The 22,016-nt window shown below is 45.5% G+C and overlaps 1 protein-coding gene across 1 annotated transcript in view; it reads right to left on the reverse strand.

The window, feature by feature from the left end:
- LOC307245895 (heparan sulfate glucosamine 3-O-sulfotransferase 6-like) overlaps window positions 1-8,515 on the reverse strand; it is a gene marked incomplete at both ends in the record, with an annotated part of 15,654 nt that extends 7,139 nt beyond the window's left edge. Inside the window, one exon of the mRNA XM_080021625.1 lies at window positions 8,022-8,515. Within this exon, the coding sequence (XP_079877751.1) occupies window positions 8,022-8,515 (494 nt within the window). The remainder of the gene's footprint in view (window positions 1-8,021) is intronic.
- Between the last annotated feature and the right edge of the window lie 13,501 nt (window positions 8,516-22,016).

Genomic DNA, 22,016 nt, shown 5'->3' on the forward strand with positions numbered 1-22,016 from the left:
AGTAATGAAGTTCTCAGCATGTGTGTGTGAGAGAGAGAGAGAGAGAGAGAGAGAGAGAGAGAGAGAGAGAGAGAGAGAGAGAGAGAGAGAGAGAGAGAGAGAGAGAGAGAGAGAGAGAGAGAGAGAGAGAGAGAGAGAGAGAGAGAGAGAGAGAGAGAGAGAGAGAGAGAGAGAGAGAGAGAGAGAGAGAGAGAGAGAGAGAGAGAGCGCTGAGCGTAAGAGAAGTGTCTCAGGCTCCTGGTGTTCTGATCCGCACAGACTCGCGCGTAACACTATTCCGGGCCCCCGGGGGCCAGAACATCCCCCCCCCTAACCCCACACACACACGTGCACACACACACACACGTGCACACACATACGTGCACACACACACACGCACCCACCCACCCACCCACACCCGGTGGGAGGAAATGGTCTCCTCCACCCTGAAGGTCAGGGGCAGATGGTTGTGATTCACAGGGAGAGACCACACCGCATCACAGAGGAACCATGTAACACAACATGTCGTTCTTTGAGCATCCCTCTCTCCCTCTCTCCCTTTAAAGTCTCACACACTGTGATTTTATAACATTTCTTAACGAAATACTAAGCCGGAAAATATTGAAAACAAATAATCCATCGTCATATTTGATAAATTAATTGTCTGGCCTTGACTTCTCTGTATTCAGATTCACTTTGAGAGGCCATATATAAAAAATTGATAATTCCAGCTATTTGTTTTTTTCCTTTTCTTTTTCTTTTTAAAGAGAGCAGGTTTTGATGATCCCCATTATCAAGGAAGACTTCCCCCTTTTTTTCTGTTTTCTCTTTCTATTTTATTTCTAGTCCTTATTTCAAAAGAATTATGTAGTTGTTCTTTACCGGCCCGCTTTGCATTGTGTAAGAGTGTATTTGTGTTTTGTAAATATGTCCTCATTTTATAAACCCCATAAAGCATTCAAAAATGAAGGAAACATTTAAAGACATCTTGGCCTATTTTTTAGAGAATAAGAAGATAATTATTTTTAAAATGGTAGTAAAATGGTAGTAAAATGGTTTCACTACAGTGGCAGATCATTTCGATGGATTCAAGTATTTCTTCTCAAAAAACTTTAATGACATTGTTGATGAACCGATGAACAACCTTTGGGGGTGAAGTGTATTTTAGGGACATTGCGGTCGGACCATTTTCCCGAAAAAGTACTGATTTTTTTAACACAGATTTTCCTTTTACCAAAACAAAGAACACATTTTCTCCAACTGTACAAACAAGTTTTTTTGTTTTTTTTACCCCAGATGCTAAAAAGAGCACTATGGGTATTGAAATATGTCACTGAATCAATACACATCTCAATACATTTCACTAGGCAGCTCTGGTGAATATAGTCTAATAAACGTACGGAGTCCACATCAGTGTTTTGGGTAAACCATGTGAGCTGGACATGTGTCTCTATCTCAGCACCGACAGGAAGAAAATAAAAGCCTTGTCATTACTAAAAACAAAAACAAATGGAGGCTTGTGGAGCCTAATTACAAGCCATCGGGGGGGGCTGCAAGCCATCGCGTAAAACAGAGTAAATGGGGCGGGGTGCGGGGGGGTTGAGTGTGGTATGTGTGTGTGTGTGTGTGTGTGTGTGTGTGTGTGTGTGTGTGTGTGTGTGTGTTTACCATACTTGTGAGGACCGGTCTTCGAATTGACAATTTTTTGTACATCGGGAGCATGGGTCCACACTACCAGAGCAAGGTTGTGTCTGTGTGTGTGTGTGTGTGCGTGTGTGTGTGTGTGTGTGTGTGTGTGTGTGTGTGTGTGTGAAGGGAGGGGCGTGTTACTGTACACATGCAGCTTGTGTAGCTTGATTCATACAGAGTCTAAATATTAACGGCTGGCTCCCACACTGAGGGCGGTGAGGTTGGTAAAAGTGCTGGCGAATGTGTCCAGCGGAGAGGAAAATAGAGCGCTGACAGTTATTATAGAACACAGTGTTTTCTGCCACGGCACTCTTTTAACAATGAAATAATCCTGATGGATTACTTACTAAAAACATCAGAAACACATAGAGTTACTCCGTCTGGATGTCAACTCCGTCAAAAGAGTGTGCAAGCGAGTCGACTCACAAACTGAAAATAATTACTGAGGACTAAATTAAAGTCCAAAGCAAAACAAGACATTTGGCACAATTCATATCGAATGGGACAGATTTTCTCTTTCTCTGGATTCCACCAAAATAAATGATTGTGGCATACAGTAATGCCAGGATTCCAATGAGAATTCTATTCAGGACTCGGAGCCGAAGTGACTCGTCTGACTCGCCCTCCCTCACTCAGCGTGCGTTACACCAACTGAACCAAATGAACCGAGAGTCAGGGAATCGAACGACTCTTGACTCTTGTCAGGAAGCGAATCCCAAAAAAAGAGCCCAACCTTTCGCCACTGCGAACAGTCCTCACTTCACTTTCGGAGTGAAGCCTGTTCTGCTGGAGCTGCTTTTTCTGTCTGGAACTGATGAATGAGATGCATCAGCGCAGCCTTGCAATTTTGATCTTGCAACTCAAGGGAATAATTAACATTCCTTATTTTTTTTTTTTTTTTAATTGGAATTTGAAACATTTTCATTGCACACCTGGCGACCTCTCACGGCACGCTGGTGTGCTGAGTGAGGCATGGCGGTTGAAAAACAGAGTTAATAGATCCATCGCAGAAACACACACAAACACACACACACACACACACACACACGCATACACACACACACACACACTGCATTTATCAAACAGGCCAATCTGCAGTTGTGTTCCTGCCGGCCGACTGCGGGCAAACTTATCTCTGGGCTCCGAGGGGCCCCCGCCCCGGCCCCCGCCCCACAGCCCACGCCCCACGCCCAGCCATCAACCATCACAGCTCGTACCAGATTGAGGGATGGACAGACAGATACTGTAATACTGTAGACAGGCAGGGAGATGGACAGATAACAGCGGGGTCACTTCCTTCCTCTCTCGGCCTCCAGGACTTGACCCCCGGCTCACGTCACGAGACTTCCTGCGTATTCTCGCATAATTACGCCGCTCGGACAAAGTTGTTGAGAGAGTTTCCCTGCACGCGAAGCTGGGAATGAGCTCAATTCATCTGAAGCAAATCTGAGTGAAATTGGTTTAAATTCCACCCAAATAGTTTCGTTGTTGTAATTATTATCACTATTATTATTATTATTATTATTATATTGAATGATTTAAAAAAACAATGTTCATGCATTTACTCTCTCCTCACCAAGAGAGAAAGCGTTTACACCGGAATCAGTGGTGATCTAGAGGGTAGCCACGCCCACCGCTAAAATATCATTGGTGACCCCTGTGGCCACCCCAGATCTGATAGGTCGTTGGTCAAGTTCATCATCATCAGAAGGCGGGACAAACGCTGGTCGGGCGCGGTCCGGACCGGCTCCGCTCCCTTCCCCGGTTCTCTGCAGTTCAAAACCACATTAGATGTGTTAAAATGAACGTGTTAAAAGAAAAAAAAAAACCTGTTGAAATGAACGTTGTTTGTTTACTGTTAATGGTCCGCCCCACCAAGTCGCAGTGACGTGCCCCCGCCCCCCGCCAACAAGGTTTTGGTGCGCCACCCCAACATTTTCTGTAATCCCATCTGGCCTCCCCGATGGAAAATCTCTGTTGACGCCACTAACACAGAATTGCACCAATTATCGACCAATGGGGGCCCTCGGCACGGGTTCTATCATGAAATCTCCCATCTGATTGGCTGCCGACACTTGCAGTTTCCTGCACTGGACTTCCAGTGTTTTTTTTTTCCTACTTCCCCTTCTCCTTAATAACGTGTAATTAATCTAATTTCAAAATCAATTCCTCCCCTAAATTGGTTGAGAGTCGGCTTAACCAGTCTCTCTTGTTGTGGTGAAGTTTTGCGCCGGACAAAGGAAGGTGTGTTCCGCCGCGCGGGCTCCCAAGGCGAGGGAACGGTTCTCACGCTCTCTCTCGCTTCACCCCTCAGTCGTCCCCTCTCTCACACTTTAAAACGAGAGATGGACAGCGGCAAGGGGTCCACAACACAGCTGACTAGACACACACACACACACACACACACACACGCACACGCACACGCACACGCACACGCACACGCACACACACACACACGCAATCACAAACCCAAAAGTGAGTGTCAGCGGTTCCCGGGTGTTCCAGACTGACCACACAGTGTGTGAAATCCCACTGTGTCACACTCAAAAGCTTCCCCGCCACTTTGTGTACAAACTATTACCGCAGACATTATAATAAGCAAAATAAAAGTGGGATGAGAAAAAAAAAAGATTGAAATGTAAAGGAAAAGAAAAGAAGAAGCTAAAATTAGCCCCAAAAAAGCAGACATAAGGTTCTACAAACACAAAAACAAACACAAAGCTGCAGTTGTTATTTATTTTCATTCAGGCTAATGTTGTTGTGGCACTGTCATTTAAAAACCTACTAACTACTTTCAAAAGAATACTAAAAAATGTAATGTGATGTAATGAAATTATTATTATTAAATAATAATAATAATTATGACAATAGTAATAATAATCCTCCTCAATGATTATGATTATTTTGATTATGATGATGATGATTATTATTATTATTATTACTATTATTATTATTATTATTATCATTATATACAGTCATACAATGTGTATTTATTCTTTTTTCAATTAATTGGTCAAATAAAGGTCGCAGAGACTGAGCGAAAATCCTTGAAATTTATCTTTTTGCCAATCAGTTCTGAAGTTGAGGCACTTCCCAGTTCCTCATCGATCCGCTCTACATACTGTATCTCTGATTGAGAAATACCAAAAAAAGAGGTTCAGAAGTTACAAATTGACTGTATGGGAGAAAATGAATGAAATCCCATTTGCCCATCATGAAGTCGGGAAATCCGAAAGGACAAAGGTTGACTTTTCAGTCATTAAGACGTCACATTACTCCAAAAACCCAGCCGCAAATGAATCTAATTAGATTCCATGCTACAGTCGGATTTCTGACGCAGAGCTTTCAGGTTAATAGATTTGGAATACATTTTGACGGTGCCCAACTGGGGCGTCATTTGTACATCTTAGGTGTGACTTAATACCCACATTTAATGTAAGGAAACTGCGATCACATTGGATAAGAAAAAACAATGAGGGGGGGGGGGTGGAAAGGTCGGGCCAACGACGTCCTGTCAAAAATCCTGATGACCAAGACAGTTCAAGCCTCTCATTTGGGCTGTAAAAAATCCATACAACTTTCACGCCAATTCATCAAGTCGTGTTTGATTATGCTGCTGTGGCGTTCCCAATGCAGGTAACACGTGGGCGTCCAAGCCATTTATACGTACCGTATATAACAGGACATTTAAAATTTAATTTTGACGCTAATTACGCTTGGCAGACTGCGGAAGTTCACGTCTATTGGAAGACGTTGCAAACATGTCAACTTATACACGGCTCTGCCCTGTCCTTTCTTCCCCTTGAATTCTCTACATTCGGCCATTCTTTTGAACCTGTGCAGGGTCAGGGCCGAGAAAGCTCGCTCAGGCAGGCCGTTTCTGTCCCAACTGAGCCACAAAGGTGGGCCCCGTGGTATTCCGCACCGAGGCCGTGTTAGGAAAAGCGGAGTCAGACGAGGCTGTAGATGTCAGCGGTCAAGCTGTGTCAACAACATTGAATATTCATATTCGGGAGTTCAGGAATCGACGGCCCCCGATAGACGATCAATATTTCAGCCAATCGCCACGGAAAACAACATTTATATCCCTGGGATGTTTACGGGCGCTGTGAGAAGGTGTGGAGAGGTGGTTTAGTGGGAAGGTGCAGCGAGAGGGAGGGAGAGGGAGGGGGCATCAATCGGGGACCTGTGGGAATGGACAGCCACACAAGCCCACACACACACACACACACACACACACACACTCACATTATATATATATATATATATATATATAATAATTTTCATATATCGTATCATAAATAAATAGTATATTTTATATACAACAAATATATTAAATACATTTAAAAATATATATAAGAAAAAATATTTACATGTATAGATAGATAGATACATAGACTTGCCAACACTCGCAATTCCCCAACCACCCACACATTTACACACACAACCCCTGCACCCCACCCCCCGCCCCACACACATACACACTCACTCACACACTATGGCTGTCTGAAGGCTTCCGCACAAACCGCAGAATGGTGTTCAGTGGACGGCGAAGCCAAGGATTTTCCACATATAAGCATTTTTTTTCTCAAACAATTTGCCAAATGCTTCCTTTCAGCATGTCCATGTGTTTTACTTGGTTAGCAGCTTACAGACGGGGCCAACACTCCTTCCGAGCTCAAAGGCGGAGAGAGAGAGAGCGAGAGAGAGAGAGAGACAGAGAGAGAGAGAGAGAGAGAGAGACTGCTTTGAAACGAGAGAGCAGAATAAACGTCTAAGTGATACTTTCCAGTCCGCTCTCTCATGTGATTTCTTATATGCCTCGCCTTCCAGTTGATATATGTGAATTACTGGGTACTTAAGGTGTAATTACGCTAAATGAATAATATCTCTGCCACTAAATATGATGCAAAAAGACAAGGGAGATGAGATGAGAGAAAGGTAAACTTCGGCGGGGCAAGGGAAGGATTGGAAAGGAAAGGGAAGTAGAGGAGGAAAGAGAGAAGAGAGTAGCCATGGGCGAGGACATTTAGCCAGCTTGTCTGAAACTCCCCCGTATCACCATCACTCAAAGTAGAGGAACCCCGGAGGAGTATAAAGAGCATATGGGCTTGGGGTGGGGGTGGGGGTGGGAGTAGCTCATCCACACCACCACCTCCACCAGCACCTCATAAGGCCTTCGCCGCACCACGGTGAGGACCTAATCCCCCGCCTTGGCGCTTTGCATGTCCCCCGGCTGTCTGTTTTAATGCCCCGACCTGTCATTACAAGGGCCCAGCCCGCGCGGTGTTGACACTGGCTGTCAACGGATTAGGCAAAGACACATTTCATTATACCTTTATGAGCGAGAGAGGGGGGTAGAGAGAGGTGCAGAGTAAGACAGGGGGGATCATACAACATGCCAGTGTTAGAAGATGACACATTAAGGTCACTGTCCTATCAACAGGAACTATTAAACGCCCCTGTAAAGGTTGCCCTTCCACAGGCATGGCCAACATCATCTATCCAACCAACTCAACCGCCGTTGACTTTTGCGTATACACTAGGCGCCATATTGTATATCAAGCGAGCGATATAAAAGCCAGTGTCCCGGACAGTATAAATAGTCGTAGTTGGGTTGACTGTTGCGGGTTTTTCCAGGCACGCACGGTTCACATCCCACCAACTTGTTGTCCAAACGTCTATTCCAACACACCGCTCTTCCTTCCTCATGCCTCAGATCTCCCTCCACTTCTCTCTCTCTCTCTCTCTCTCTCTCTCTCTGCGGGTCCCCCTGTTTCATTCTCTCCCCTCCTTCATCGACAACTTTCATTGTTCACTGTTATCACTCTCAGATGTCTATATGTTGTAGTCTTTATTGCTTCCAACCGACAACCCAGTCCTGACCAGTTGATCAGGCCGCAACCATGTGAGTGAGCTAGATCCCCCAGCCTTTCCTCCTCTCTCTCTCTCTCTCTCTCTCTCCTCCAGGATGAGAATTGGCCAAGAGGGAACCTATAGGGATGCGGTGTGTCAACTCAATGAACACCATTTTTATTGGCAGGGGACTGAATACGCTTCCACACAGCGCAAGCTCATCGGCATGGGAGTGTGTTGGTGTCGAGGGAGATTATTAAGAGAAGAGAGGAGGAGAGGAGGAGAGGGAATTGGAAATGGTAGAAAGCAAATTAGTGAGAGGAGGAGGTGGAAGTCCAGTATAACACAATGTGCACACACACACACACGCGCGCACACACACACACACACACACACACGATCTTGTTTTAAAATTGCTTTCCGGCTCTAACAGACTGAGAGCTTAAAGAGGAAGAGTGTTTTTAAATAGTAATTTCCATGCACGTGTCAGTCCTCACCTGTACCACTCCAAGCCCCTGTCGTAGAAGCGGTCAAAGAAGTGCGGCTCCGCGCCCACCGCCCGCACGTCGGGGTGGATGCGCAGGAACTCCAGCAGCGCCCGGGTGCCTCCTTTCTTCACCCCTATGATGATGGCCTGGGGGAACTTCTTGCCCCCGAAGCTGTTGGACACGGAGATGTTGCTCTCTGGCGGAAGCTGGTTGTCGACCCTCTGCGAGACGGAGTCGGCGTCGTCATCGCAGTCCACCGGGGCCGCGGATGGAGACGCGCTCCGCCGACGCGTCTGCGCGCCTTGCCCGACGCCGAGGAGGATCTTGCCCACAAAGTGACGCTGTTGGTCGCGCACGGGCTGGGGCAAGGTGTCGCAGTAGCCGGCGAGGCAGTAGAACAGGTAGGTGCAGAGGAGCATCATGGTGAAGAAGACGGACAGCTTGGACTGCGCCTTCAAGTGTCCAGCGTCGAAGCCAGCAGCTCTCCATCTGCCGCATCCCATGAGTCGCGATGCTGAGCCAGGGGACACGACGCGGGAAGAAGCATGCCTTTATCAGGTGGCTTCACGCTGCCGGAGGGGTTTTCAAAGTTGGAAGAAACAACGGAACAAACAAGCATGAAAACGATCAGAGTCCTTGATCGGGAAGAGCTGGGAAAGAGACGCGCTCTTGCCACGACGAGTCGTGGAACCCGTGCCAGACGCGCGTAAAGGTCCACTCATGTTACTCGGCCGAATCTTCACGCATCCAGTTTCCGAGATCTCTTCTTCAGCCCGTCTCACCCTGTCACGGTTTCAACCCGGACCCGCAACAAGTGGACTAAAACTCCAGAGTGAGTGTATGTCCACTGCGGTGCCTCCGTGCGCTCCCTTGGCACAGACTCCTGGAGGAATCCCTCTGCACTGGCAGACACACACACACACACACACACACACACACACACACACACACACACACACACACACCCCCCTTCCTCCGCCTTCTCTCTCTCTACTGCCTTTGCGTAGGGTGCGAGGCCACGCCCCCTAAAATAATTACATACACGATTAAACATTTTGAGGTTAACGGGGAGGAGACGCGCACTTCGACCCAATTTTGGAAAAATATTTTTGAGGGGAAAAAAACGATTCAATCGCTATCCCTCATATTGTCATTGTCTCAGATTATCGTCGTGGGTTGGGTGTTGGATAGATTACACGACAAGTCTCAGAATTCCGAGTGATCTGACCTCTAAATTCTGACTTGGAATTGTGACTTAAATGTCTGTTCCTTTGCACTTCATCCAAGTAGGCAGCGGGATTTTTCTGAGTTCTGACTTCCATGGAGTAGGATAGTGAATTTTCTTTTCTCGATGGCTTCTTCTGATCCATTGATTTGTTTGCTTTTCTGTGTGTTGGTTTTTTTGTTGGTAACCCGAGGTGGTGGGGATATTTTTACATCTGATGGTGATATTATTTTTTTTATTTTATATATTTTTTTAAGCAGCTTTTTCCACTGTCTGCCTTTCATTTATTGCACGTGCTATGCATTCTATGCGTTCTTGCCGGGAGAGGCAGACTCTGTCACCAACAATGAAAACAACATATAGAGGAGTACATGCATAACACAAATGAATAGATGTTTCTCATTAAGTGGCAGCTAAATAAACATGGGATGAGGATCAAATATGGAATCTTTTCATTAAAAAAATAATCTTACGGATTACCACGCAGAAGCAAGCCCATTGGTTTTAATGCGCATCAAACCCTCTCCAACTTGTTTTTATCGAAGCCTTTGACTTGGCTCTGCTAAATGACAAGATTATAATGTCATTTATACCCCCTCCACATTTTGGTTACTTAAGCCTGAAGTTGCCTCATTGCTAACCTTCACCCCACCATCTACTGAAGCCACCTGTCTGTCTGATAGCTCCTTGGCCACACAGCCCATGGAGCCAGCAATGACCCAAACATTTAACCTCCTCACTCCTGTCAGACAGGTGCCATCAGCAAACAAGCCAACATGAGGGCAATATGTGTGTCTGTGGGTGTGTGTGTGTGTGTGTGTGTGTGTGTGTGTGTGTGTGCGTGTGTGTGTGTATGTGTGTGTGTGTGTGTGTGTGTGTATGTGTGTGTGTGAGAGAGAGAGAGAAAGGGAGATAATACCATAGCATGCTGTCTCGCTGTCTGATAAGCCTCCTGTCTGCTCTGCTGTAGAAAGTATTCATTTAGAGTAGTGATTCTCAGAAATTCTTTTAATATCGAGCACCCTCAATTTGATACCCCTTTGATGCGATTATTTTCTCTCTGGGACCCCAATATGTTGGGGTCTCAGATTTAAAGCTGCAGTTTAAAGTTTGGGACAACATGTTGGACCCTTGACAGTTACATACTCTAGAGAGCTGCCTCAGAGCTCGCCTTGTTTTGTAGGTACTGAACGTACAGAAATAATTTCCACCACTAAACGGAGAAACTCACAGCACAGTTTTCCGTCGTCCAACCTAAAATGGATGTTCGCACGAGCTGCCATTCGAGTGTTTTTCTTCTGCTTTTTTTTTTTTTTAATGAGTGTCATGGCTCTCCCCCACCCCCCCAAGTGACTTTGCATGCAACGGGAACTATTTAGATTCCGCAAACCACTGGATTAAAAAAAAAAAAAAAAAAAAAAAAGAAACTCTTTCTTTGAGCTATACAGTCCTTTCCTCAATTAGACTAACCAATACCACACCAGTGCCATCACCCCAGTGTTGCGTGCTGAGCCGGGCAGGCCCAGAGGAACACACTACTCTGCACTGCAGCATGAGGAACCACTGGAGATCAAGATTACAGGACAGGCAGCCTTCATCTGGAGGAGCCGCACAGACCAGCAGCTCCATAATAGGGCTAAAGTATATATGAGGTATTTATTTTTATTTTATATTTGTTTACTTAATTAATATTTTTACTGAAAAAAGCATGCTTAATGTGCGAGACGTTTTCTCCTTGTGTAATTTAGCGATATTTACACAAGTCTCTTGCATAACCCTTTTATCACATTAAATAAAGGTGTTGTGCCTAACAAACGACACAACGACAGACCTCTGGGCGGATGCAGGGTGGTGTGTGTGATGTAATCGGCCTTTGCTGGAAAGTCAAACATTTTTCCTGCTTTTTTTGCTCCCCGCTTTCTTTTTTCCTTCATTATTGCCGTGAAAGACGTCAAAAATGCCCTTTTCCAATAGCTCAGAGCCCTATCCAGCACCCATGAAAGAACTCTGGATTGAAATAGATTCAAACGTCTATCGATGCCCTATTTGTCTGTACTCCAGCGTTAGACCCATTTATGGGGGCGATGATAAATTCAGAGCATGTGACGATATCTATCGACCTGGGTCCCGACTCTACACCTGGCAGAACGTCAATTTCTATCTGGTCTCTAAACAGAGAGAACATCATTTACTTCTGTCTCCTCAGAAGTACTCCTCCCTATCGATCTGGCCCAGACGCTCAAAAACTATTGGCTATGTGCTGTTCCAGAGCTGCAGCGATCAATACCGCCCCCTTCCATTGCTTTCAAGAGAGCCGTGCTCACCTCACGTGATGACGTGTCAGGTTACCTATGTTGAATAGGTCTGTTTCATTGGCAGGTTTAGGAATTACGCACTTACAGTGTTCATTTTGAGTCTTTTCATACACAACATATGTAAAAAAAATTAAAACGACTGTAATTCTACTTTTTTTTCTTTACTCCCATGATACTTTGCCTCGCAGTAACCCGTCTGCAGTGGTGGCGCTACCTCGGAGCTTGCCGGTGCTATAGACCCATTAGGATTTTGTACAGTACCGGCACAGCCCCCCCCAAGGATTTCCGTACAATTTTACATTTTCATTAAACATTTTAAACCCTGTACTACAATTTAAGTTTAAACATTTGTAAAACAGGGGGGTGGAAAGCAGTGACGTAAATGCGTAATGGAGGGGGAGTGATCTCCGCTCCGCTCAAGGTCTATTTCCAGTTGCTCCAAAAAAATATATATATATATATGTATATATATTATTTGTGGCAGTTCTGCCTGCCACACGCCAAACACACAAGACGATGGGTTGTAGACACCAGTTTATTGAGAAGGCTAGGTGGAATTAGCCAGGAGCTAAAGAGATCAAACATGTCATGACACAGGCTCCTGTCCTGAGTGTGTGTGGGGTTGGGGGTTTTAACCTGTTGCTCATGAGACCAACCAACAAGCAACAGCAGCCACCCTGATTACAATCACCTAGATCCAGGTCGGGTGTGGCTGCTCAAACTAACACATCCTCACACACACCATGTATTTATTTTCCTACGTTTTCTGATTGACCGGAACAAAAAAGCTCCATGCATCCTGTGCCTGCAGAGCCATTGATGCCATAAGTTTGTAATCTGCATTAGAAAAATAAATAAATAAATAAGGTTATAATAATCATCCGCTTATAGTGATCAATTTGACCCGGACAGACGTGATCACTAAAAGAGGTTTCCACTGTACTACTAAAAGACAAACACTAACAGTATGGAAGACACACACACACACACACACACACACACACACACACACACACACACACACACAAGGAAAATCGTAGACACTAGAAAATGTCACTACTCTACGACTAAAAACACACACTTTAACAGTAAGAAAGACAAAACCACACACACACACACACACACATAAAGATAGAGAGACACTGACACCTGCATTCCTGCACACCTGTGTCAGGTTCTGGCACTGGGCGTGCCAACAGCTGTACAAAAGCGCCGCGGCGCCCATTATGGTCTGCGATCCCCGGGTAAGTCCCGATGACGACCTGCCGCGGCCGCTTCAAAGGGGCAGGATCCGTTTCCACCGTCTCATTAAGAGTTCGGCTTCGTCGGCCTCGGCAGAACCGCAGACCCGGGGTGACTCAGAGTCGCTGCTTTGTAGCTTATTAAGAGATAAGTGAAACTATTAAGAGATGCGTTTGGAATTTAAAAGGGCGATGGTGACTACAGGGTAAACATAAATAAAATGGTTGAATAAATAGTTTCACACAAATTTGTGTTGTTTGAGTAATTCAGTTGTTCCCCTAACCCCTAATTGCTCTTGATGGCTGCGTCCGTCGGTGTTTGAATAGTTGTAAATCACTTTGGATAAAAGCGTCTGCTAAATGTTATACCCATTTGAATCATAGTCCAAAGAGGAGGCTGATATTTTAGAATAGGACCCTCGAAAGAAAGTCAGACAGGAGTCAAAAGAATTGAATTAAACATATTTAGAAGCTCTTTTTAAGGGAGGAGCATTCTTGCAGAACTTGGAGAATGCTTAACATCCTTCTATTATTGTTCTACGTGTCTTTGTACTTCTCAGAAAAAGGTCCCGCATTGTGTTTTCCCACCACAATAGCTAAGCCCTTCATTGTCTCAGGACACACACACACACACACACACACACACACACACACACACACACACACACACACACACACAAAACAGACTTCTCATGTGGTGTATTTTGAAGATATTTTCCCACAGGAGAATATAAAACACCGTCGGCACAATACACAGGAGCACCTGCTGAAGAGGAGCCTCTTCGGTCACCTTGAAGGAATGTGTTCCCTATGACACACACACACACACACACACACACACACACACACACACACACACACACACACACACACACACACACACACACACACACACACACACACACACACACACACACACACACACACACACACAACCTCAAAAAGCCAGGCTAAGCCCCAAAGGGAAGGAACAGGTCCCGGCTGCTGGTCAGGGGGGCGGCGAAGAGGAGCCGGTGAAAAGGTCCATGAGCCCGATCAGCTTCCAGATTCTCACAATCATCCCGACAAAAAAAACCCCACGATTTTCCCCGGCACTCCCTCGGGCACGGCTGAAGAACAGCAGTGGGGATTAAAGGATGACTTACATGGCAGGCTTTGTGGGATCGACCTGTGATAAGGTGCCACCCATGTTCGACATGAGGAACTTGACTTGTATGGTCGTGTTTTCAGATGTGCACTGAACGTACATTGTTATTCTGCATTCTACTCCAAATGAATATTTTAGACCAACATGTAATTTGTAGGCGAGTGGCCAGCTGAGCAAACAGAAATTAAAGTTCTGACAGACAAATACTAGATTTACTTTAAAATGATCTTTATTTATTTTGGGTCGTTAGAGTTTGGGGTCTGGGCTCTACTGCTCACTCCCGGCGAGATGTAAAGAAAACATAGGCGTACTTAATAAGCTAGAAATAAAGGAGTGAAGAGCTTGAGAGACACATTGGACAGAAGAGTAGAGCCCAACAGGTGGATGCAGGGGAGGTGGAGGGAGCGCAGCAACACAGTAAGCAAGCAGGCAGTAAAGCAGGTAGGGCAGGAGGGATTGGCTGCTTAAATAGGCTGGCCCATAGGGCGTGGAAGTGTGTGGCGTCGTCAAGTTGTCTGATAGAACTAGCTCAGCAAGTTACACCTTGTTATATATACCTGTATAGGTATATCTATCTAGCTATGTCTATTTAGAACAGCAGTGATTAATGGACAGTAATTGTATAATTTATGGAATTTCAAATGGGTTTCTAGGTTTTGCACATTTTATGTATAATTTTATGTGCACTAGATTTTTAATTACATAGGTTGGCCATACTTTGCACATACTATACCTGCTGCACAACCTGATGAAGGCTTCACGCAGCTTTTGAAAACATTTAAAATGCTTTGAGTCCCACTTAATAAGGTTTTTTTTTCTCCACCTCAATTCCAAACTAAGTCAACCGTATTTGCAATATTGCCTATTTCAACTCAAAAAAATGCCCTCCAAACGCTAACACACTTCAGCTTTAAAAACAAAAACAAAGGACTTGGAATAGCCAACCGGGATGTTGGTTCAGTAGGAGTATGACACCAGCCCCTGGTGTTCTCTGAGTCAGAGTGAGATCCCGTGGCAGGGAAACCAGTGCTGTAGCCACAACTGCAGGGCAGAGCTCTGTGGTCGTCTCGGTTAAGTATAGGGAAGGCGGCACTGTGCATTATCATATGGGTGTAGCTGTGAGCTCCCTGCTCCAAAAGACCGATCCCCCGGTAGTCGGGAGAACGAACGGGAGGCCGCCAGCGTGCCGGGCATTCCTGCGCTCTATTGTCGCGAAAACCGTTACGAAAACGTCAGCCGGCGCTGGAAGTACTTGGGGCGAGAAGCGTACGGGCAGCTGCTTTCTGTGTAACCCAACCCTGGAGACTCGTCCTGGGCTTCTCCTCCTTTTTTTTTTTTTTTACTGCGCCGTATTGGAGCCTGAATGGTAGCCATTGTCTCCCAGTCAAGAAAGAAAGAAAAAACAACTCCTCTGGTCTCGTCTCCACCAGTGCCTCCTTCAAAGGGAGCGGTGGCAGCGCTGCGTTTACCCCTGGTCTGATTGTTTCTTAATGCTTTTTGACTCGGTGTAAACTGTTGAGGACAAAACCCTCAGGTTGGGGATGGGGGTGGGTTGAAATTAACCTCAGATGGAGACTCCTTTGAGTGGAAACATTCTGGTTTTCGCACTTAAAACAAACATCTCCGCCATGATTGCCGGTTGGGTTATTGTAAAAAAAGAAAAGAAAAGAAAAACGTACATTCGCCCGTAATGGGATTGAGTAGCGAATCTATAACAGAGCGTAATGTGGATGTTTACTCCCTGGCAGGGACGGCGTGGGGGGTGGCTGCTGTTAGCATGCAGCCAGCATCTGCGATGCAGGACCAGGCGGACCAGGCTCAGGGTCTGCGATGTGGACAAGATAAGGCAAGATTAGGGAAAGATCAGGTGTGCCGAGATCCAGACACAACAACAACGCTGCGCTGGAATCTGATGTCGGTCTCGTATCTCTGCTGCAACAATATGAAAGAAACCAGGTGGGGAGGGAGAGACAAAATATATAAAAACATTAGGTTCTTTCTGAAACACAAGTTATGTTTAAAAGGTGCCAAGTGTTTTTTGTGCGATAAATCTTTAAGTTGGACAGTAATGCATGGGATAGAGTGGACGGACAGAGTGGGCCCATTGTTTTGTTTACTGGTTGAATGTATCGTGTTCAAACAGGTGCTCCCCATATCAAAATGGCAATTTTTCAAATCTTGATTTGGAAAATGAGAACGTTCACATTAAAAAAGGCTTTTTGAAGAACCACTCCTTCCAGTCCATCAGCGCAGGAATGACATACAGAGCGATTTTGGGGTACTTTTCAGTATCTGTCGATCTCGACTCTAGGTCCACAGCAGCGAGCAATCAGCTTTTCTTCTGATATGCAATCGAACAGGTGTAATACGCCAAAATTAGACCACCCATAAAAGTAGCTTACCTCACCGCACCATTAGAAGGTGGTGTTCGTACACCCTGGTATGAGCTATAAAATGCTTCGTCCAGGGCATGGATTTTGTTGAGACTGTCTTCCAAAGAGAAACGAAAAAAGTGACTAAATTACCTAGTCGTTCAGTTCAATTTGTGTGCGTGCGTGTGTGTGTGTGTGTGTGTGTGTGTGCGCTGCGTGCGTGCGTGTCCATGTGAGTGCTGGCACGCATGTATCCCTCTACTGAACTTGTATTTACCCATCCAATCCAAACACTCACGCTAAGAACTCTGGATCGCATGCTGCTTCACAATTTACTCTCGGGTCTTCCAAACCAGAGTCTTCCGTGATCTACAGTCATGATGTCATGTGCGCAGTAAAAGGCCCGGCCTATAATCATCCCTGGCTCCTCCTCTATCTGTAATGGCTTCCATCGGAGGAGACAGAACTATCAGAAGACGGACGGGGCCATAAATATACACAAGTGTTCGGTGGTATACCGTCTGATAGGCACTTGCCAGGGCCAAGGGCGAAATAAAAATGACTAACGGTAGCGTTACTCTGTCACACGGCGAGTCTGCTGGAGAGAATGCTTATCTCTAGTCATGTCAAGACTTCTGTACTTTTCGTTGCATCTCGATGAGCATTCGTGATGCTTCATGATGTTATTTGACAGATTGGACAGGCCATGTTACAGTAATTCAACACTATTTGAATTGATAATCAGTGTCACTGTATGGGGACAATGGACAGACCCATACCATAAACCTACACTCACAGAAAGCCACACACCCCCACATTCCGTGTCTATGGTAGAGGCCAAAGAGAACAGTCTCCGATAAAATAGTTGTGAAGCCTGTATTTTACGGCTCAGAGAGCAAGGGAGCTTTGTAGTTTGTACCTTGTGCCAGGCGGCGTGTTTCACTCTTATCTGATTTTTTGGGGAACGGTGAGAGACAGCGCCGGAGCTGGTGTTTACTAAAAGAAAGCCACACACACGGTTGGGATCCAATAGGAAGGTAATCCTCCTTCGTGGGAAAGAGAAACTTTAATCATTGATAAAATCAAACCGTCGTTGAAAAGGTACTGTAAGTTTGTTGGAAGGCCTCCTCCTGCCAATTCATTTTCCTTTCTGTCCTCCTCAATAGCTCCGTCCGCACGACCTGGTTCTGTGTGTCAGCCTGACGGTCGCTGGGTCCGGCTCTGGGCCTGTGTGCTTCGGGGGTGAATGTTCATACAGTATTGTGCATTTGGGGAATGGTTTTGCGCATCTCGGGGGGCCTGCGTGGGTGTTGCTCTCTGGGCTCTGGGCTTCTCTGCAAGATCGGGGATCTTCGGCGGCTGCGGTGCTTTGGGCTCTGCATGTTCTTGCGGTTGTGGGGTGTCTGTGGCTGCTGGGCTTGTGGGTGGCTTCTGTCAGAGAAGTTTCTGACCTCATACGCCAGAACTAATTGGGGAACAATCCTTTTCACTCACTGGTGGGCACATCACACACAGACCCACACACACACACACACACACACACAGGTGGACATATCACACACACATACACTGACAGCATTTGCCTCACACTCCCTTGAATACCCTCCTGATTATGTCTCTTTTCTTTTCCTTAACTGCTATATTTGTTACAGGAAGAGGCCACTAGCCAAAATTGTTGTTGTCGTTTCGCCAAATATATTGTGATTTGTTTCTATGTTTCACTTGTGAGTATTATCCCCCCCTTGAAGAAGTAAGGATTCTAGAGAGGGGGTAAGTGGCGGTCAAAAATGTATAAAGGAAATGCTGTGCTCTTGTCATTTCACAGGTCATCCAAAGAACGGATGATTATTAAAGACTGGCTTTGCAGGTTGAGAATTTTAACTCTACTTGTAGATTAACTTTGTTTTGTATGCAACGGCATACAAATACCCTGTGTTATATGTGCAGCCTGCTGTTAGCACAGGTAAAAAAAATAATAACACAGACAATTTAATGTGAATCTTGTTCCTTTGTATTTCTAACCAACGTTCCGTATATTACACTACATCCACTTTTAGGTAACAACTTTGAGGTTTAACCAACATATTCATGTTGTTTTTGGATTCTAAGGCGGATGTCGATATCTTCCTGTCTCTGCCGCCTGTTAACGGAATGCTATCGAACACGAGGGGGCTCGATACCCTGGATCATCCAAAGTGACGCATGGCCCTGCATGCGTGGGGTCCGCAGGGACCTAGACTAGGCTACTGACACAGGGGTGGGGGTTGTGGTGGTGCAGTCCAAAGGCTGCTGCTCAGATGTCAGAGTGAGAAGATGGATTGTAGAGATCTACCCCGCGTCCCATACGACTGCAGCAGAGAACGAGCCGTAATGTGGTCCAGATGTTGTGAGCGACTGTCACACCAATGACAGGTCGGCATCTTGACGAGCTTGCATGGCGTGTGGAGAGAGTAGCTGTTTTTACAAACTAATCCCATTAGACTCGAGCTCCACCGTCTTGGGGTCTGAGCCGTCACGGAATCCTGGTTAATTGGGGGGGTGGGGTCTTAAACTCGATTAAACCAGCGACAGGGTTTGTCTAAGAGCATATGCCTCAAGAAATCATTGATCGAAGTGGATTGGCTAGATTGAAATAGACGCGACGACCCGCAAAAGGGTTACGGATTCACGGATGACATGATCCTGATCCTAAAATGCAGCTGTGGGAAAGTCTCTCACCTCGAAACAAAAATACCACCGCCCGCGTGTCTGTCTACGCCTTGGCAGGTGGGAAAACAATAAACACCCCTATAAAGAAGAAGCGCTTTCCTTTCCGCCCGGTCCTTGAAACAGCATTTTAGCAGTTAAACGCGGAGACAATCGCTCCTCATTTCCTCATTGTCTGTGTTTGTGCGTTGGCAGACCTATGCGGGTCTAATGCACCATAATTACCGTGATGTCATTCACCTGTTGTTTTGGCCTAAGGGTGACGGCGATGAGTTATGGGCCACTTTCGGAAATAATCATCTTATCTGATCTGGACCGCATGAAGTCGGTTGGAAGGGAAAATTGCAACCCGCCTATATTTACCTCTTCACCTGCGTGCCTGGAAACACAGGGGAAGTTTTTCCTTTTCATGAGTGGTATGCAAGATGTGGTAAAGATGTCAATGGCTTTTTGAAAGTACCGTAATAACAGGAGTGCTTGAACTTTGAATATGCAGTCCTGCTAGGGGCTAATTTATCCCTTTTAACTTTTTTTTTTAATATAAAATGCATTTTACCGCTGAATGAACTGCCAGAGCTCCATTCAAACCAAACACAGGACAACCGGAGTGAGAAGGGTGGCGAGATTTATCACGGCGGGTTTATTGTACTGTACCTTTTTTTCTTTTTTCTATGGGGCTTTTCAAGAGACTCTTTTGAACTGTGTTGTGGGGTTATTTTCGCTGGGTACTGTAAGCCGGTATAGGGTTGCGTTAGAGGAAGGTGAGGCGCGGAATTAGTTTACCCATCCCAGCCCCAAACGGCAGCTTTTTTCTGTCATCTAACAGAGGGTTCGGAATTCAGCCTCTGTGTTTGCATAGACTTTTGAATTCTCTGGTCCATGTACATTGTGCATGCACGTTGGGCGTGTTAAAGTGGTAATCCGTGAGATCGTCTGTGTCGGGTGGATCACACAATCAATTTTGAATTGTTTTTGTTTATTTTACCACTGTGTTAAGGATCAAATATAGGACTTTTTTTTTTTAACAAAATAATCTCATAGATTACCACTTTAGTATAGCAGGTCCTATTCAAGTCATAAGATAAAGCATTTTTGAATCACACTGGGTCCCATGTGCTAAATATGCACGCACTAACTTGTGTGACCCTGAGGCACTTTGAATCAAGGTTTCCACTAAACGGTATATATTTTATTTAACGTTAAAAAGGATATCTCCGGAGGACGATAGGCTGCCAGGAACCAAAGTGGAAAAAAGCACCACTCGGCCATGGCGGCCCGACTCCAAGGTCAGTCCGTACGGCCACAGGGATGGTTGAAAGACTTTTAAATGCCTTTGGCAGCACACAGAGAGAGAGAGAGAGAGAGAGAGAGAGAGAGAGAGGAGAGACTTTGGGGATCTAGCGCGCTCACATGGTTGACACTGCGAATTCAACCACATCTACGCTAATGTTTTGTTGAACTCTCATAATTGCACGGCACAGGGAGGATTGTTTTGTGAGAAAATAGGCTTCGAGACATAAGTTGTCTGTGGTTAGACCGTCGTAAAAAAGAAAAAAAAGAAAGAGTGTCCGGCGTCCGGTGTGAATGTGCACGGTGCCTTGGCGTAAGTGAGCGTGGCATGCACATGTATGCCATTTGCACGTGCTAAGAGTGCTGTGACAGAGTATGAATTTGTGTGTGTGTGATCTACAAGGTGCAAAAGATGGCGGCAGTGTGCATCTGCACGTGATACTCAGGCCGAAGCCACAGCCTCATATGTGGCTCCTAACAGAAGAAAAAAAACAAAAAAAAACCTTCTGTCCACATGCACGGAATTCTGTGTATACGTGTGGTTGGCACGTGTGTGTGTGTGTGCGTGTCTATCTTTCTCGATGCGTGCATGCTATCCTGTAATGATAGCCTCCAGTCTCTAGCCTGGCAGCCGGGTTTTCTTTTCTCAACCTCCGGGTCTGTGCCAAATGCCGGTGCCCAGAAAGTATCGCTTGCAGCTGGGCTGCGGATCCAGTCTGCTTCCCCTATTCGCTCCCGAGACGCCCGACATCAGTCATTGATGCACCGAAGTGAACATACACATTCGGAATTCAAAAGAAATCAAGCGTGACTTCCAGATCTTTAGAACAGAAAGGGTGCTCCCAAAGTTGCATGCACCCAGCCGCTCACAGGTAAAATAGGATCATTATTTGTAATGTTGCATTTTGTTACCCAGATCAGAGGCTTAACTATCCATTTCAGATGGAACCATCAACTTGAACCACCGACCAGTGACCATCTGTTAATTGGCCAAAGCAAGAAAACTGTAGCGGCTCACCTTCAGGCATATATCTCCCTCTAGTGGTCACTTGGTGTATGTGGTGTGGGGATGATGTGGCGAGCAGCCACACTGACCTGGATCCTGGTGACTGGGTCAGAGTGGCTGCATACCTGTTGCTGGTTGGTTGGTCTAACGAGCAACAGATAAAACACCCATCCCCACACACACTCAGGATAGGAGCTCATGTCATGACACATGTCCATCTGCTACTGGGCTAATTCCACCTAGCCCATTTTATTTTTATTTTATTTATATTATTCTATTCACTAACTGCATTAAGTTTTAGGAATCAGTTAGTTTCAGTTAGTTAGTTGGGTAGAAATTAGGTTAGCTATTATGTCCAGTTTAGTCACTATAATGCATAATCTCATAATCAAGTATTTTACTGCATATATGTATGAAAGTATGTATATGTATTTGACAAATTAACCTCTTGAATCTTGAAACTGATGTTTAAAGCCCCGTCTTCTGTGTCTCTGTGCCGGAGGGCCCTGAAAACGCCACTTGGGTGGCGCGTGGTAGGCAAAACTGCCGCATGGTATTACAACCAAAAACTCAATCTTCCAGGCAAACGTTTCAATACATTACCTTTATTTTTCATTCTCTTGTATTAGACATGAAATATTCAGTACAATAATAACTTAAATATGACACTATACAAAAATGGATGGCGACAAGAAAAAATGC

This window comes from Zeus faber (assembly GCF_960531495.2).
Source record: "Zeus faber genome assembly, chromosome: 20".
NCBI lineage: Eukaryota > Metazoa > Chordata > Actinopteri > Zeiformes > Zeidae > Zeus > Zeus faber.